We start from the raw sequence: 22,031 nt of genomic DNA, 5'->3' as shown, positions 1-22,031 counted from the left end.
ATATGTGGTATTACTATTATATAGGGGGGAGGGGACTGTACAGTGTTATATGAGGGGGAATAACACAGCTCCCAGCACACACTGATATGTGGTATTATTATTATATAGGGGAGAGGGGACTGTACAGTGATATATGAAAGGGAATAACACAGCTCCCAGCACACACTATGTGGTATTATTATTATATAGGGGGAGAGGGGACTGTACAGTGATATATGAGGGGGGATAACACAGCTCCCAGCACACACTGATATGTGGATTAATTATTATAGAGGGGGAGGGGACTGTACAGTGTTATATGAGGGGGAATAACACAGCTCCCAGCACACACTGATATGTGGTATTATTATATAGGGGGAGAGGGGACTGTATAGTGATATATGAGGGGAATAACACAGCTCCCAGCACACACTGATATGTGGTATTATTATATAGGGGTGTCCTGGACACAACAAGGAACAACCACGTGACCTCACAACATTTCTGCACTAGACGAAAAGATCAACTTGCATTGACTGCAGGAATAACAAGGGCTATAGTTCTATTCCTGGTGAGGATAACCTGTCATCCTATGTGGGGTACCCGATTAAAGATATCTTTTGATAAATATAACATATATATAGGTGAGTGCATTACCTGTAAAGCAGCGATTTTCAACACGCGGCCCGCCGAACAAGATTTTAAAAGTTGCTAAGGCACACCATCTGTCTCCCACGGGTAAAAACACACACATTGGCCCCCATGGGAAAAAATCATTCACAAATTGGCCCGTACAGGATAAATAACAAACATTGGCCCCCACAGAAAAGCAAACACACACATTACCCTCCACAGAAAAAAATAAAGCACATTGGCCCCCACAGATTAAAACAAGCACTTTAGGCTGTACAGAGAAAAAATAAAACAATGGCCTACAGAAAAAAAATATGAAACAAAATGGTCCCTACATAAAGAAAACAAACAAACACATTGGCCCCCACAGAAATAGAAAACAATCGCATTGCTCCCCACAGTAAAAACAAAACAAAACACATTGCTCCCCACAGGAGTTAAAAAAAAAAAAAAAAAAAAAAAAAGCATATTGGCCCCCACAGAACAAAAACAAATACTTTAGGCCCCACAGAGAAAAAATAAAACACAATGACTTACAGAAAAAAAATTGAAAATAAAATGGTCCCCACATAAAAAAAAAAAACAAACACACACATTGGCCCCCACAGAAAAAGAAAACAATCGCATTGCTCCCTACAGGAAAAAAAAAAAAACATTGCTCCCCAAAGGATTAAAGAAAAAAAATACATTGGGCCCTACAGAAAAAAATGTAAATAACCAGCTGAGAAGTCTCACTGTCGTCCCTGTCTTGTCCTTCATCGGCTGGGATTGCTCAGTCACACTCAGTCACTGAGCACACAGTGCAGAGCTGGGAGCAATGTGTATGCAGCGAGTTACACGGCGTTCCTGACCTGTCATGCCACCGTTTCTCTCCTTAGGTCACGGCCCGGGCGCACCTGAGATTATTATTCTGCCATCTGCATATGATGTGTGTATATAGATCACTATTACACATCACTGTACTGTACAGATGACAGCGCCCTGTATCTCTCTGGTAATAGATCTGCTGGCTGGGGATAATAGGGACTATACAGATATTATTATACTGCCATCTGCATATGATATGTGTATATAGATCACTATTACACATCAGTGTACTGTACAGATGACAGCGCCCTGTATCGCTCTGGTAATAGGGCTGCTGCCTGGGGATAATAGGGACTATGCATATATTATTATGCTGCCATCTGCATATGATATGTGTATATAGATCACTATTACACATCAGTGTACTGTACAGATGACAGCGCCCTGTATCTCTCTGGTAATAGATCTGCTGGCTGGGGATAATAAGGACTATACAGATATTATACTGCCATCTGCATATGATGTGTGTATATAGATCACTATTACACATCAGTGTACTGTACAGATGACAGCGCCCTGTATCGCTCTGGTAATAGATCTGCTGGCTGGGGATAATAGGGACTATACAGATATTATTATTCTGCCATCTGCATATGATGTGTGTATATAGATCACTATTACACATCAGTGTACTGTACAGATGACAGCGCCCTGTATCTCTCTGGTAATAGATCTGCTGGCTGGGGATAATAGGGACTATACAGATATTATTATACTGCCATCTGCATATGATTTGTGTATATAGATCACTATTACACATCAGTGTACTGTACAGATGACAGCGCCCTGTATCTCTCTGGTAATAGATCTGCTGGCTGGGGATAATAGGGACTATACAGATATTATTATACTGCCATCTGCATATGATTTGTGTATATAGATCACTATTACACATCAGTGTACTGTATAGATGACAGCGCCCTGTATCTCTCTGGTAATAGATCTGCTGGCTGGGGATAATAAGGACTATACAGATATTATTATACTGCCATCTGCATATAATATGTGTATATAGATCACTATTACACATCAGTGTACTGTACAGATGACAGCGCCCTGTATCTCTCTGGTAATAGATCTGCTGGCTGGGGATAATAAGGACTATACAGATATTATTATACTGCCATCTGCATATGATGTGTGTATATAGATCACTATTACACATCAGTGTACTGTACAGATGACAGCGCCCTGTATCTCTCTGGTAATAGATCTGCTGGCTGGGGATAATAGGGACTATACAGATATTATTATACTGCCATCTGCATATGATATGTGTATATAGATCACTATTACACATCAGTGTATTGTACAGATGACAGCGTCCTGTATCTCTCTGGTAATAGATCTGCTGGCTGGGGATAATAGGGATTATACAGATATTATTATACTGCCATCTGCATATGATATCTATATATAGATCACTATTACACATCAGTGTACTGTACAGATGACAGCGTCCTGTATCTCTCTGGTAATAGATCTGCTGGCTGGGGATAATAGGGACTATACCGATATTATTATTCTGCCATCTGCATATGATTTGTGTATAGAGTTCACTATTACACATCCGTGTATTTTACAGATTACAGCGCCCTGTATCGCTCTGGTAATAGATCTGCTGACTGGGGATAATAGGGACTATACAGATATTATTATACTGCCATCTGCATATGATATGTGTATATAGATCACTATTACACATCAGTGTACTGTACAGATGACAGCGCCCTGTATCTCTCTGGTAATAGATCTGCTGGCTGGGGATAATAGGGACTATACAGATATTATTATACTGCCATCTGCATATGATGTGTGTATATAGATCACTATTACACATCAGTGTACTGTACAGATGACAGCGCCCTGTATCGCTCTGGTAATAGATCTGCTGACTGGGGATAATAGGGACTATACAGATATTATTATTCTGCCATCTGCATATGATATGTGTATATAGATCACTATTACACATCAGTGTACTGTACAGATGACCAGCGCCCTGTATCTCTCTGGTAATAGATCTGCTGGCTGGGGATAATAGGGACTATACAGATATTATTATACTGCCATCTGCATATGATGTGTGTATATAGATCACTATTACACATCAGTGTACTGTACAGATGACAGCGCCCTGTATCGCTCTGGTAATAGATCTGCTGACTGGGGATAATAGGGACTATACAGATATTATACTGCCATCTGCATATGATGTGTGTATATAGATCACTATTACACATCAGTGTACTGTACAGATGACAGCGCCCTGTATCGCTCTGGTAATAGATCTGCTGGCTGGGGATAATAGGGACTATACAGATATTATTATACTGCCATCTGCTTATGATGTGTGTATATAGATCACTATTACACATCAGTGTACTGTACAGATGACAGCGCCCTGTATCTCTCTGGTAATAGATCTGCTGACTGGGGATAATAGGGACTATACAGATATTATTATACTGCCATCTGCATATGATATGTGTATATAGATCACTATTACACATCAGTGTACTGTACAGATGACAGCGCTCTGTATCTCTCTGGTAATAGATCTGCTGGCTGGGGATAATAGGGACTATACATATATTATTATTCTGCCATCCGCATATATTGTGTGTATATAGATCACTATTACACATCAGTGTACTGTACAGATGACAGCGCCCTGTATCGCTCTGGTAATAGATCTGCTGGCTGGGGATAATAGAGACTATACAGATATTATTATATTGCCATGTGCATATGATTTGTGTTTATAGATCACTATTACACATCAGTGTACTGTACAGATGACAGCGCCCTGTATCTCTCTGGTAATAGATCTGCTGGCTGGGGATAATAGAGATTATACAGATATTATTATACTGCCATCTGCATATTATTTGTGTATATAGATCACTATTACACATCGGTTTACTGTACAGATGACAGCGCCCTGTATCTCTCTGGTAATTGATCTGCTGGCTGGGGATAATAGGGACTATACAGATATTATTATACTGCCATCTGCATATGATATGTGTATATAGATCACTATTACACATCGGTGTACTGTACAGATGACAGCGTCCTGTATCTCTCTGTAATAGATCTGCTGGCTGGGGATAATAGAGACTATACAGATATTATTATACTGCCATCTGCATATGATATGTGTATATAGATCACTATTACACATCAGTGTACTGTACAGATGACAGCGCCCTGTATCTCTCTGGTAATAGACCTGCTGGCTGGGGATAATAGAGATTATACAGATATTATTATACTGCCATCTGCATATGATTTGTGTATATAGATCACTATTACACATCAGTGTACTGTACAGATGACAGCGCCCTGTATCTCTCTGGTAATAGATCTGCCGGCTGGGGATAATAGGGATTATACAGATATTATTATACTGCCATCTGCATATGATATCTATATATAGATCACTATTACACATCAGTGTACTGTACAGATGACAGCGCTCTGTATCTCTCTGGTAATAGATCTGCTGGCTGGGGATAATAGGGACTATACATATATTATTATTCTGCCATCCGCATATATTGTGTGTATATAGATCACTATTACACATCAGTGTACTGTACAGATGACAGCGCCCTGTATCTCTCTGGTAATAGATCTGCTGGCTGGGGATAATAGGGACTATACAGATATTATTATACTGCCATCTGCATATAATATGTGTATATAGATCACTATTACACATCAGTGTACTGTACAGATGACAGCGCCCTGTATCGCTCTGGTAATAGATCTGCTGGCTGGGATAATAGAGACTATACAGATATTATTATATTGCCATGTGCATATGATTTGTGTTTATAGATCACTATTACACATCGGTGTACTGTACAGATGACAGCGCCCTGTATCTCTCTGGTAATAGATCTGCTGGCTGGGGATAATAGAGGACTATACAGATATTATTATTCTGCCATCTGCATATGATGTGTGTATATAGATCACTATTACACATCGGTTTACTGTACAGATGACAGCGCCCTGTATCTCTCTGGTAATTGATCTGCTGGCTGGGGATAATAGGGACTATACAGATATTATTATACCGCCATCTGCATATGATATGTGTATATAGATCACTATTACACATCAGTGTACTGTACAGATGACAGCGCCCTGTATCTCTCTGGTAATAGACCTGCTGGCTGGGGATAATAGAGATTATACAGATATTATTATACTGCCATCTGCATATGATTTGTGTATATAGATCACTATTACACATCAGTGTACTGTACAGATGACAGCGCCCTGTATCTCTCTGGTAATAGATCTTGCCGGCTGGGGATAATAGGGATTATACAGATATTATTATACTGCCATCTGCATATGATATCTATATATAGATCACTATTACACATCGGTGTACTGTACAGATGACAGCGCCCTGTATCTCTCTGGTAATAGATCTGCCGGCTGGGGATAATAGAGATTATACAGATATTATTATACTGCCATCTGCATATGATGTGTGTATATAGATCACTATTACACATCAGTGTACTGTACAGATGACAGCGTCCTGTATCTCTCTGGTAATAGATCTGCTGGCTGGGGATAATAGGGACTATACCGATAATATTATTCTGCCATCTGCATATGATATGTGTATATAGATCACTATTACACATCAGTGTACTGTACAGATGACAGCGCCCTGTATCTCTCTGGTAATAGATCTGCTGACTGGGGATAATAGGGACTATACAGATATTATTATACTGCCATCTGCATATGATATGTGTATATAGATCACTATTACACATCAGTGTACTGTACAGATGACAGCGTCCTGTATCTCTCTGGTAATAGATCTGCTGGCTGGGGATAATAGAGACTATACAGATATTATTATATTGCCATGTGCATATGATATGTGTATATAGATCACTATTACACATCAGTGTACTGTACAGATGACAGCGCCCTGTATCTCTCTGGTAATAGATCTGCTGGCTGGGGATAATAAGGACTATACAGATATTATTATACTGCCATCTGCATATGTTATGTGTGTATATAGATCACTATTACACATCAGTGTACTGTACAGATGACAGCGCCCTGTATCTCTCTGGTAATAGATCTGCTGGCTGGGGATAATAGGGACTATACAGATATTATTATACTGCCATCTGCATATGATGTGTGTATATAGATCACTATTACACATCAGTGTACTGTACAGATGACAGCGCCCTGTATCTCTCTGGTAATAGATCTGCTGGCTGGGGATAATAGGGACTATACAGATATTATTATACTGCCATCTGCATATAATGTGTGTATATAGATCACTATTACACATCAGTGTACTGTACAGATGACAGCGCCCTGTATCTCTCTGGTAATAGATCTGCTGGCTGGGGATAATAGAGACTATACAGATATTTTTATTCTGCCTTCTGCATATGATATGTGTATACAGATAACTATTACACATCAGTGTACTGTACAGATGACAGCGCCCTGTATCGCTCTGGTAATAGATCTGCTGGCTGTGGATAATAGAGACTATACAGATATTATACTGCCATCTGCATATGATATGTATGTAGATCACTATTACACATCAGTGTACTGTACAGATGACAGCGCCCTGTATCTCTCTGGTAATAGATCTACCGGCTGGGGATAATAGGGACTATACAGATATTATTATACTGCCATCTGCATATAATATGTGTATATAGATCACTATTACACATCAGTGTACTGTACAGATGACAGCGCCCTGTATCGCTCTGGTAATAGATCTGCTGGCTGGGGATAATAGGGACTATACAGATATTATTATTCTGCCATCTGCATATGATGTGTATATATAGATCACTATTACACATCAGTGTACTGTACAGATGACAGCGCCCTGTATCTCTCTGGTAATAGATCTGCTGGCTGGGGATAATAGAGACTATACAGATATTATTATACTGCCATCTGCATATGATTTGTGTATATAGATCACTATTACACATCGGTGTACTGTACAGATGACAGCGCCCTGTATCGCTCTGGTAATAGATCTGCTGGCTGGGGATAATAGGGACTATACAGATATTATTATACTGCCATCTGCATATGATATGTGTATATAGATCACTATTACACATCAGTGTACTGTACAGATGACAGTGCCCTGTATCTCTCTGGTAATAGATCTGCTGGCTGGGGATAATAGGGACTATACAGATATTATTATACTGCCATCTGCATATGATGTGTATATATAGATCACTATTACACATCAGTGTACTGTACAGATGACAGCGCCCTGTATCTCTCTGGTAATTGATCTGCTGGCTGGGGATAATAGGGACTATACAGATATTATTATACTGCCATCTGCATATGATATGTGTATATAGATCACTATTACACATCAGTGTACTGTACAGATGACAGCGCCCTGTATCACTCTGGTAATAGATCTGCCGGCTGGGGATAATAGGGATTATACAGATATTATTATACTGCCATCTGCATATGATATCTATATATAGATCACTATTACACATCAGTGTACTGTACAGATGACAGCGTCCTGTATCTCTCTGGTAATAGATCTGCTGGCTGTGGATAATAGGGACTATACCGATAATATTATTCTGCCATCTGCATATGATTTGTGTATAGAGTTCACTATTACACATCCGTGTATTTTACAGATTACAGCGCCCTGTATCGCTCTGGTAATAGATCTGCTGGCTGGGGATAATAGGGACTATACAGATATTATTATTCTGCCATCTGCATATGATGTGTGTATATAGATCACTATTACACATCAGTGTACTGTACAGATGACAGCGCCCTGTATCGCTCTGGTAATAGATCTGCTGGCTGGGGATAATAGGGACTATACAGATATTATTATTCTGCCATCTGCATATGATGTGTGTATATAGATCACTATTACACATCAGTGTACTGTACAGATGACAGCGCCCTGTATCGCTCTGGTAATAGATCTGCTGGCTGGGGATAATAGAGACTATACAGATATTATTATACTGCCATCTGCATATGATATGTGTATATAGATCACTATTACACATCAGTGTACTGTACAGATGACAGCGCCCTGTATCTCTCTGGTAATAGATCTGCTGGCTGGGGATAATAGGGACTATACAGATATTATTCTACTGCCATCTGCATATGATGTGTGTATATAGATCACTATTACACATCAGTGTACTGTACAGATGACAGCGCCCTGTATCGCTCTGGTAATAGATCTGCTGGCTGGGGATAATAGGGACTATACAGATATTATTATACTGCTTTCTGCATATTATATGTGTATATAGATCACTATTACACATCAGTGTACTGTACAGATGACAGCGCCCTGTATCGCTCTGGTAATAGATCTGCTGACTGGGGATAATAGGGACTATACAGATATTATTATTCTGCCATCTGCATATGATATGTGTATATAGATCACTATTACACATCAGTGTACTGTACAGATGACAGAACCCTGTATCTCTCTGGTAATAGATCTGCTGGCTGGGAATAATAGGGACTATACAGATATTATTATACTGCCATCTGCATATGATGTGTGTATATAGATCACTATTACACATCAGTGTACTGTACAGATGACAGCGCCCTGTATCGCTCTGGTAATAGATCTGCTGACTGGGGATAATAGGGACTATACAGATATTATTATTCTGCCATCTGCATATGATATGTGTATATAGATCACTATTACACATCAGTGTACTGTACATATGACAGTGCCCTGTATCGCTCTGGTAATAGATCTGCTGGCTGGGGATAATAGGGACTATACAGATATTATTATACTGCCGTCTGCATATGATATGTGTATATACATCACTATTACACATCAGTGTACTGTACAGATGACAGCGCCCTGTATCTCTCTGGTAATAGATCTGCTGGCTGGGGATAATAGAGACTATACAGATATTTTTATTCTGCCTTCTGCATATGATTTGTGTATACAGATAACTATTACACATCAGTGTACTGTACAGATGACAGCGCCCTGTATCGCTCTGGTAATAGATCTGCTAGGTGGGGATAATAGAGACTATACAGATATTATTATACTGCCATCTGCATATGATATGTGTATATAGATCACTATTACACATCATTGTACTGTACAGATGACAGCGCCCTGTATCGCTCTGGTAATAGATCTGCTGGCTGGGGATAATAGGGACTATACAGATATTATTATACTGCCATCTGCATATGATATGTGTATATAGATCACTATTACACATCAGTGTACTGTACAGATGACAGCGCCCTGTATCTCTCTGGTAATAGATCTGCTGGCTGGGGATAATAGGGACTATACAGATATTATTATACTGCCATCTGCATATAATATGTGTATATAGATCACTATTACACATCAGTGTACTGTACAGATGACAGTGCCCTGTATCTCTCTGGTAATAGATCTGCTGGCTGGGGATAATAGGGACTATACAGATATTATTATACTGCCATCTGCATATGATGTGTATATATAGATCACTATTACACATCAGTGTACTGTACAGATGACAGCGCCCTGTATCTCTCTGGTAATTGATCTGCTGGCTGGGGATAATAGGGACTATACAGATATTATTATACTGCCATCTGCATATGATATGTGTATATAGATCACTATTACACATCAGTGTACTGTACAGATGACAGCGCCCTGTATCACTCTGGTAATAGATCTGCCGGCTGGGGATAATAGGGATTATACAGATATTATTATACTGCCATCTGCATATGATATCTATATATAGATCACTATTACACATCAGTGTACTGTACAGATGACAGCGTCCTGTATCTCTCTGGTAATAGATCTGCTGGCTGGGGATAATAGGGACTATACCGATATTATTATTCTGCCATCTGCATATGATTTGTGTATAGAGTTCACTATTACACATCCGTGTATTTTACAGATTACAGCGCCCTGTATCGCTCTGGTAATAGATCTGCTGACTGGGGATAATAGGGACTATACAGATATTATTATACTGCCATCTGCATATGATATGTGTATATAGATCACTATTACACATCAGTGTACTGTACAGATGACAGCGCCCTGTATCTCTCTGGTAATAGATCTGCTGGCTGGGGATAATAGGGACTATACAGATATTATTATACTGCCATCTGCATATGATGTGTGTATATAGATCACTATTACACATCAGTGTACTGTACAGATGACAGCGCCCTGTATCGCTCTGGTAATAGATCTGCTGACTGGGGATAATAGGGACTATACAGATATTATTATTCTGCCATCTGCATATGATATGTGTATATAGATCACTATTACACATCAGTGTACTGTACAGATGACAGCGCCCTGTATCTCTCTGGTAATAGATCTGCTGGCTGGGGATAATAGGGACTATACAGATATTATTATACTGCCATCTGCATATGATGTGTGTATATAGATCACTATTACACATCAGTGTACTGTACAGATGACAGCGCCCTGTATCGCTCTGGTAATAGATCTGCTGACTGGGGATAATAGGGACTATACAGATATTATACTGCCATTATACTGCCATCTGCATATGATGTGTGTATATAGATCACTATTACACATCAGTGTACTGTACAGATGACAGCGCCCTGTATCGCTCTGGTAATAGATCTGCTGGCTGGGGATAATAGGGACTATACAGATATTATTATACTGCCATCTGCTTATGATGTGTGTATATAGATCACTATTACACATCAGTGTACTGTACAGATGACAGCGCCCTGTATCTCTCTGGTAATAGATCTGCTGACTGGGGATAATAGGGACTATACAGATATTATTATACTGCCATCTGCATATGATATGTGTATATAGATCACTATTACACATCAGTGTACTGTACAGATGACAGCGCTCTGTATCTCTCTGGTAATAGATCTGCTGGCTGGGGATAATAGGGACTATACATATATTATTATTCTGCCATCCGCATATATTGTGTGTATATAGATCACTATTACACATCAGTGTACTGTACAGATGACAGCGCCCTGTATCGCTCTGGTAATAGATCTGCTGGCTGGGGATAATAGAGACTATACAGATATTATTATATTGCCATGTGCATATGATTTGTGTTTATAGATCACTATTACACATCAGTGTACTGTACAGATGACAGCGCCCTGTATCTCTCTGGTAATAGATCTGCTGGCTGGGGATAATAGAGATTATACAGATATTATTATACTGCCATCTGCATATTATTTGTGTATATAGATCACTATTACACATCGGTTTACTGTACAGATGACAGCGCCCTGTATCTCTCTGGTAATTGATCTGCTGGCTGGGGATAATAGGGACTATACAGATATTATTATACTGCCATCTGCATATGATATGTGTATATAGATCACTATTACACATCGGTGTACTGTACAGATGACAGCGTCCTGTATCTCTCTGGTAATAGATCTGCTGGCTGGGGATAATAGAGACTATACAGATATTATTATACTGCCATCTGCATATGATATGTGTATATAGATCACTATTACACATCAGTGTACTGTACAGATGACAGCGCCCTGTATCTCTCTGGTAATAGACCTGCTGGCTGGGGATAATAGAGATTATACAGATATTATTATACTGCCATCTGCATATGATTTGTGTATATAGATCACTATTACACATCAGTGTACTGTACAGATGACAGCGCCCTGTATCTCTCTGGTAATAGATCTGCCGGCTGGGGATAATAGGGATTATACAGATATTATTATACTGCCATCTGCATATGATATCTATATATAGATCACTATTACACATCAGTGTACTGTACAGATGACAGCGCTCTGTATCTCTCTGGTAATAGATCTGCTGGCTGGGGATAATAGGGACTATACATATATTATTATTCTGCCATCCGCATATATTGTGTGTATATAGATCACTATTACACATCAGTGTACTGTACAGATGACAGCGCCCTGTATCTCTCTGGTAATAGATCTGCTGGCTGGGGATAATAGGGACTATACAGATATTATTATACTGCCATCTGCATATAATATGTGTATATAGATCACTATTACACATCAGTGTACTGTACAGATGACAGCGCCCTGTATCGCTCTGGTAATAGATCTGCTGGCTGGGGATAATAGAGACTATACAGATATTATTATATTGCCATGTGCATATGATTTGTGTTTATAGATCACTATTACACATCGGTGTACTGTACAGATGACAGCGCCCTGTATCTCTCTGGTAATAGATCTGCTGGCTGGGGATAATAGAGACTATACAGATATTATTATTCTGCCATCTGCATATGATGTGTGTATATAGATCACTATTACACATCGGTTTACTGTACAGATGACAGCGCCCTGTATCTCTCTGGTAATTGATCTGCTGGCTGGGGATAATAGGGACTATACAGATATTATTATACTGCCATCTGCATATGATATGTGTATATAGATCACTATTACACATCAGTGTACTGTACAGATGACAGCGCCCTGTATCTCTCTGGTAATAGACCTGCTGGCTGGGGATAATAGAGATTATACAGATATTATTATACTGCCATCTGCATATGATTTGTGTATATAGATCACTATTACACATCAGTGTACTGTACAGATGACAGCGCCCTGTATCTCTCTGGTAATAGATCTGCCGGCTGGGGATAATAGGGATTATACAGATATTATTATACTGCCATCTGCATATGATATCTATATATAGATCACTATTACACATCGGTGTACTGTACAGATGACAGCGCCCTGTATCTCTCTGGTAATAGATCTGCCGGCTGGGGATAATAGAGATTATACAGATATTATTATACTGCCATCTGCATATGATGTGTGTATATAGATCACTATTACACATCAGTGTACTGTACAGATGACAGCGTCCTGTATCTCTCTGGTAATAGATCTGCTGGCTGGGGATAATAGGGACTATACCGATAATATTATTCTGCCATCTGCATATGATATGTGTATATAGATCACTATTACACATCAGTGTACTGTACAGATGACAGCGCCCTGTATCTCTCTGGTAATAGATCTGCTGACTGGGGATAATAGGGACTATACAGATATTATTATACTGCCATCTGCATATGATATGTGTATATAGATCACTATTACACATCAGTGTACTGTACAGATGACAGCGCCCTGTATCTCTCTGGTAATAGATCTGCTGGCTGGGGATAATAAGGACTATACAGATATTATTATACTGCCATCTGCATATGTTATGTGTGTATATAGATCACTATTACACATCAGTGTACTGTACAGATGACAGCGCCCTGTATCTCTCTGGTAATAGATCTGCTGGCTGGGGATAATAGGGACTATACAGATATTATTATACTGCCATCTGCATATGATGTGTGTATATAGATCACTATTACACATCAGTGTACTGTACAGATGACAGCGCCCTGTATCTCTCTGGTAATAGATCTGCTGGCTGGGGATAATAGGGACTATACAGATATTATTATACTGCCATCTGCATATAATGTGTGTATATAGATCACTATTACACATCAGTGTACTGTACAGATGACAGCGCCCTGTATCGCTCTGGTAATAGATCTGCTGGCTGGGGATAATAGGGACTATACAGATATTATTATACTGCCGTCTGCATATGATGTGTGTATATAGATCACTATTACACATCAGTGTACTGTACAGATGACAGCGCCCTGTATCTCTCTGGTAATAGATCTGCTGGCTGGGGATAATAGGGACTATACAGATATTATTATTGTGCCATCTGCATATGATATGTATATAGATCACTATTACACATCAGTGTATTGTACGGATGACAGCGCCCTGTATCTCTCTGGTAATAGATCTGCTGGCTGGGGATAATAGAGACTATACAGATATTTTTATTCTGCCTTCTGCATATGATTTGTGTATACAGATAACTATTACACATCAGTGTACTGTACAGATGACAGCGCCCTGTATCGCTCTGGTAATAGATCTGCTGGCTGTGGATAATAGAGACTATACAGATATTATACTGCCATCTGCATATGATATGTATGTAGATCACTATTACACATCAGTGTACTGTACAGATGACAGCGCCCTGTATCTCTCTGGTAATAGATCTGCCGGCTGGGGATAATAGGGACTATACAGATATTATTATACTGCCATCTGCATATAATATGTGTATATAGATCACTATTACACATCAGTGTACTGTACAGATGACAGCGCCCTGTATCGCTCTGGTAATAGATCTGCTGGCTGGGGATAATAGGGACTATACAGATATTATTATTCTGCCATCTGCATATGATGTGTATATATAGATCACTATTACACATCAGTGTACTGTACAGATGACAGAGTCCTGTATCTCTCTGGTAATAGATCTGCTGGCTGGGGATAATAGAGACTATACAGATATTATTATACTGCCATCTGCATATGATTTGTGTATATAGATCACTATTACACATCAGTGTACTGTACAGATGACAGCGCCCTGTATCTCTCTGGTAATAGATCTGCTGGCTGGGGATAATAGAGACTATACAGATATTATTATACTGCCATCTGCATATGATTTGTGTATATAGATCACTATTACACATCGGTGTACTGTACAGATGACAGCGCCCTGTATCGCTCTGGTAATAGATCTGCTGGCTGGGGATAATAGGGACTATACAGATATTATTATACTGCCATCTGCATATGATATGTGTATATAGATCACTATTACACATCAGTGTACTGTACAGATGACAGCGCCCTGTATCTCTCTGGTAATAGATCTGCTGGCTGGGGATAATAGGGACTATACAGATATTATTATACTGCCATCTGCATATGATGTGTATATATAGATCACTATTACACATCAGTGTACTGTACAGATGACAGCGCCCTGTATCTCTCTGGTAATTGATCTGCTGGCTGGGGATAATAGGGACTATACAGATATTATTATACTGCCATCTGCATATGATATGTGTATATAGATCACTATTACACATCAATGTACTGTACAGATGACAGCGCCCTGTATCACTCTGGTAATAGATCTGCCGGCTGGGGATAATAGGGATTATACAGATATTATTATACTGCCATCTGCATATGATATCTATATATAGATCACTATTACACATCAGTGTACTGTACAGATGACAGCGTCCTGTATCTCTCTGGTAATAGATCTGCTGGCTGTGGATAATAGGGACTATACCGATAATATTATTCTGCCATCTGCATATGATTTGTGTATAGAGTTCACTATTACACATCCGTGTATTTTACAGATTACAGCGCCCTGTATCGCTCTGGTAATAGATCTGCTGGCTGGGGATAATAGGGACTATACAGATATTATTATTCTGCCATCTGCATATGATGTGTGTATATAGATCACTATTACACATCAGTGTACTGTACAGATGACAGCGCCCTGTATCGCTCTGGTAATAGATCTGCTGGCTGGGGATAATAGGGACTATACAGATATTATTATTCTGCCATCTGCATATGATGTGTGTATATAGATCACTATTACACATCAGTGTACTGTACAGATGACAGCGCCCTGTATCGCTCTGGTAATAGATCTGCTGGCTGGGGATAATAGAGACTATACAGATATTATTATACTGCCATCTGCATATGATATGTGTATATAGATCACTATTACACATCAGTGTACTGTACAGATGACAGCGCCCTGTATCTCTCTGGTAATAGATCTGCTGGCTGGGGATAATAGGGACTATACAGATATTATTCTACTGCCATCTGCATATGATGTGTGTATATAGATCACTATTACACATCAGTGTACTGTACAGATGACAGCGCCCTGTATCGCTCTGGTAATAGATCTGCTGGCTGGGGATAATAGGGACTATACAGATATTATTATACTGCTTTCTGCATATTATATGTGTATATAGATCACTATTACACATCAGTGTACTGTACAGATGACAGCGCCCTGTATCGCTCTGGTAATAGATCTGCTGACTGGGGATAATAGGGACTATACAGATATTATTATTCTGCCATCTGCATATGATATGTGTATATAGATCACTATTACACATCAGTGTACTGTACAGATGACAGAACCCTGTATCTCTCTGGTAATAGATCTGCTGGCTGGGAATAATAGGGACTATACAGATATTATTATACTGCCATCTGCATATGATGTGTGTATATAGATCACTATTACACATCAGTGTACTGTACAGATGACAGCGCCCTGTATCGCTCTGGTAATAGATCTGCTGACTGGGGATAATAGGGACTATACAGATATTATTATTCTGCCATCTGCATATGATATGTGTATATAGATCACTATTACACATCAGTGTACTGTACATATGACAGTGCCCTGTATCGCTCTGGTAATAGATCTGCTGGCTGGGGATAATAGGGACTATACAGATATTATTATACTGCCGTCTGCATATGATATGTGTATATACATCACTATTACACATCAGTGTACTGTACAGATGACAGCGCCCTGTATCTCTCTGGTAATAGATCTGCTGGCTGGGGATAATAGAGACTATACAGATATTTTTATTCTGCCTTCTGCATATGATTTGTGTATACAGATAACTATTACACATCAGTGTACTGTACAGATGACAGCGCCCTGTATCGCTCTGGTAATAGATCTGCTAGGTGGGGATAATAGAGACTATACAGATATTATTATACTGCCATCTGCATATGATATGTGTATATAGATCACTATTACACATCATTGTACTGTACAGATGACAGCGCCCTGTATCGCTCTGGTAATAGATCTGCTGGCTGGGGATAATAGGGACTATACAGATATTATTATACTGCCATCTGCATATGATATGTGTATATAGATCACTATTACACATCAGTGTACTGTACAGATGACAGCGCCCTGTATCTCTCTGGTAATAGATCTGCTGGCTGGGGATAATAGGGACTATACAGATATTATTATACTGCCATCTGCATATAATATGTGTATATAGATCACTATTACACATCAGTGTACTGTACAGATGACAGCGCCCTGTATCTCTCTGGTAATAGATCTGCTGGCTGGGGATAATAAGGACTATACAGATATTATTATACTGCCATCTGCATATGATGTGTGTATATAGATCACTATTACACATCAGTGTACTGTACAGATGACAGCGCCCTGTATCTCTCTGGTAATAGATCTGCTGGCTGGGGATAATAGGGACTATACAGATATTATTATACTGCCGTCTGCATATGATGTGTGTATATAGATCACTATTACACATCAGTGTACTGTACAGATGACAGCGCCCTGTATCGCTCTGGTAATAGATCTGCTGGCTGGGGATAATAGGGACTATACAGATATTATTATACTGCCATCTGCATATGATATGTGTATATAGATCACTATTACACATCAGTGTACTGTACAGATGACAGCGCCCTGTATCGCTCTGGTAATAGATCTGCTAGGTGGGGATAATAGAGACTATACAGATATTATACTGCCATCTGCATATGATATGTATGTAGATCACTATTACACATCAGTGTACTGTACAGATGACAGCGCCCTGTATCTCTCTGGTAATAGATCTGCCGGCTGGGGATAATAGGGACTATACAGATATTATTATACTGCCATCTGCATATGATATGTGTATATAGATCACTATTACACATCGGTGTACTGTACAGATGACAGCGCCCTGTATCGCTCTGGTAATAGATCTGCTGGCTGGGGATAAAAGAGACTATACAGATATTATTATACTGCCATCTGCATATGATGTGTGTATATAGATCACTATTACACATCGGTGTACTGTACAGATGACAGCGCCCTGTATCGCTCTGGTAATAGATCTGCTGGCTGGGGATAATAGGGACTATACAGATATTATTATACTGCCATCTGCATATGATGTGTGTATATAGATCACTATTACACATCAGTGTACTGTACAGATGACAGCGCCCTGTATCTCTCTGGTAATAGATCTGCTGGCTGGGGATAATAGGGACTATACATATATTATTATACTGCCATCTGCATATGATGTGTGTATACAGAGCACTATTACACATCAGTAAATTGTACGGATGACAGCGCCCTGTATCGCATTCTGGCTGTGCTGACTCACATTGGCTGCCAAAACAAACATTTCTATGTATGTATGCATGTATGTATGTAATATGTATGCGTCTAGGAAATAAAGTGAATTGTGTCATTTGTGTGATTTATATTATATGTAATTATGTGGTCTGATATTGTCCGTTTTAGGGTGAAATTAAAACAGAAAACAAATTCTCTGGAAAGCCCCCGTTTCTGTCCCATTGTTATGTAACCGGATACCTGTAATGACAGCTGTGGAGTCAGGAGCATAGTGACATATAAAATGTTTATTGAAACAAAAACAGTGCAGACAATGCAGAGAAGCCAGGAGTGATACATGAACCGGACGGGAACTGGTGGTAACAGAAACTTGAAGGTCTGCAAAACTGGATACAAGCAAGAACCATATACTGCAGAGTGGGTGAGTCAGAGTCACATACAGTAATAGGAGGGACAGCTTGCAGAGGCCCAGCTGGCTTTAGCTGCACATACTATAGGCTGGGGATATACAGACTGGATACAAGCAAAGGCGAAAGCTGCAGAGTAGATGAGACAGACTCACAGACAGCAGTAGAGCTGCAGTTTGCAGAAGTCCAGTAGACAGGAGATCAGGTTCAGGCCATTGTATACAATCCAGGGATAACAATCAATGACCAGCAGGGGGCGTGGTGAGGGGCAGGAATAAATAGTCTGTGAGACAGGTACAGGTGATAAAAAGGGGAGTTATATTAACTCCTTCATGTGAGGAGACAATGTCCGAATACATCAGCAGCAGCTCTGGTGGCACAGAGGTACTGCAGGCCAGATACAAAATAAAGGACAGTGTCCTAACACCGATGTAAAATTTCCAGTGGTGCAAAGAGCATCTGATATGTGTCTGAGACAAATAAGACCCCAGCCAGAAGCATTGTTGTAAACTTATACAGTACAGCGTTGTGTGACTGCCTCTGAGGAGCCTTATGGGACTGGGACACAGGAACATCTGATAGAAACTGACCAGGGCTCTATGGCTGGGGGGAAAGGGGAGACTTACTGGTCACTCAGTGTTACATGTCTGACTGTGTTACATGTGTTATCTGTGAAGTCTGTTATATTTACTCCTAGACAGTCCTGCTGTGAGGAGTCTTTATTACACATCACACGTTTTGTATTCTCCGATTCACTGAGGATGGACAAGAACGAGAGTAACAGGACTGAGAGGATCTTACATCTCACCCTGGAGATCATCTACGAGCTGACTGGGGAGGTGAGAGGGCCTGGGGGTGTCACAGTGACATCACTTATATCTATAGTAATAATACAGGGACATGACTGGGAGGTGAGGGGATCTGGGAGTGTCACAGTGACATCACTTATATCTATAGTAATAATACAGGGACATGACTGGGGAGGTGAGGGGATCTGGGGGTGTCACAGTGACATCACTTATATCTATAGTAATAATACAGGGACATGACTGGGAGGTGAGAGGATCTGGGGGTGTCACAGTGACATCACTTATATCTATAGTAATAATACAGGGACATGACTGGGGAGGTGAGAGGATCTGGGAGTGTCACAGTGACATCACTTATATCTATAGTAATAATACAGGGACATGACTGGGGAGGTGAGGGGATCTGGGAGTGTCACAGTGACATCACTTATATCTATAGTAATAATACAGGGACATGACTGGGGAGGTGAGAGGATCTGGGAGTGTCACAGTGACATCACTTATATCTATAGTAATAATACAGGGACATGACTGGGGAGGTGAGGGGATCTGGGAGTGTCACAGTGATATCAGTTATATCTATAGTAATAATACAGGGACATGACTGGGGAGGTGAGGGGATCTGGGAGTGTCACAGTGATATCAGTTATATCTATAGTAATAATACAGGGACATGACTGGGGAGGTGAGGGGATCTGGGAGTGTCACAGTGATATCAGTTATATCTATAGTAATAATACAGGGACATGACTGGGGAGGTGAGGGGATCTGGGAGCGTCACAGTGACATCACTTATATCTATAGTAATAATACAGGGACATGACTGGGAGGTGAGGGGATCTGGGAGTGTCACAGTGACATCACTTATATCTATAGTAATAATACAGGGACATGACTGGGGAGGTGAGGGGATCTGGGGGTGTCACAGTGACATCACTTATATCTATAGTAATAATACAGGGACATGACTGGGAGGTGAGAGGATCTGGGGGTGTCACAGTGACATCACTTATATCTATAGTAATAATACAGGGACATGACTGGGAGGTGAGGGGATCTGGGGGTGTCACAGTGACATCACTTATATCTATAGTAATAATACAGGGACATGACTGGGAGGTGAGGGGATCTGGGGGTGTCACAGTGACATCACTAATATCTATAGTAATAATACAGGGACATGACTGGGGAGGTGAGGGGATCTGGGGGTGTCACAGTGACATCACTTATATCTATAGTAATAATACAGGGACATGACTGGGGAGGTGAGGGGATCTGGGAGTGTCACAGTGACATCACTTATATCTATAGTAATAATACAGGGACATGACTGGGGAGGTGAGAGGATCTGGGAGTGTCACAGTGACATCACTTATATCTATAGTAATAATACAGGGACATGACTGGGGAGGTGAGGGGATCTGGGAGTGTCACAGTGACATCACTTATATCTATAGTAATAATACAGGGACATGACTGGGGAGGTGAGGGGATCTGGGAGTGTCACAGTGATATCAGTTATATCTATAGTAATAATACAGGGACATGACTGGGGAGGTGAGGGGATCTGGGAGCGTCACAGTGACATCACTTATATCTATAGTAATAATACAGGGACATGACTGGGGAGGTGAGGGGATCTGGGAGTGTCACAGTGACATCACTTATATCTATAGTAATAATACAGGGACGTGACTGGGGAGGTGAGGGGATCTGGGAGTGTCACAGTGATATCAGTTATATCTATAGTAATAATACAGGGACATGACTGGGGAGGTGAGGGGATCTGGGAGTGTCACAGTGACATCACTTATATCTATAGTAATAACGAGCAGCAGGTAGCCGGTCTCAGATATTGTATATGTCCCACAGTCCTCACTTGAGTTGGGATTTAGTACATTGCTCGCAGTATGTACTTTTCTTTTTATTACTGACACAAATATGTCAGATCTCCGTACGATATACTCTACATTTTCCTATATATAAGACTTGATATTGTGAAATAGTCTTCTTATATATTATGCAAAGTTAACACCTGAATAAACAACCCCATATAGGTGGAGTTTACTTGACGTTTTCATTTTT

The 22,031-nt window shown here is 40.1% G+C and overlaps 1 protein-coding gene across 1 annotated transcript in view; it reads left to right on the top strand.

The window, feature by feature from the left end:
- Positions 1 to 447: 447 nt before the first annotated feature.
- LOC148442113 (uncharacterized) overlaps positions 448 to 22,031 on the top strand; it is a 97,248-nt gene continuing 75,664 nt past the window's right edge. Inside the window, exons 1-3 of the mRNA XM_088464225.1 lie at positions 448 to 550; positions 18,899 to 19,151; positions 19,839 to 19,976. Coding sequence (XP_088320351.1) covers positions 19,068 to 19,151; positions 19,839 to 19,976 — 222 coding nt within the window. The 5' untranslated portion in view covers positions 448 to 550; positions 18,899 to 19,067. The remainder of the gene's footprint in view (positions 551 to 18,898; positions 19,152 to 19,838; positions 19,977 to 22,031) is intronic.

The sequence above is a fragment of the Taudactylus pleione genome, unplaced genomic scaffold (genome assembly GCF_031769625.1).
Source record: "Taudactylus pleione unplaced genomic scaffold, aTauple2 ptg001616l, whole genome shotgun sequence".
NCBI lineage: Eukaryota > Metazoa > Chordata > Amphibia > Anura > Myobatrachidae > Taudactylus > Taudactylus pleione.
Note: the sequence above shows the minus strand (reverse complement) of the source record. Positions and strands in the feature narration are given on the sequence as shown.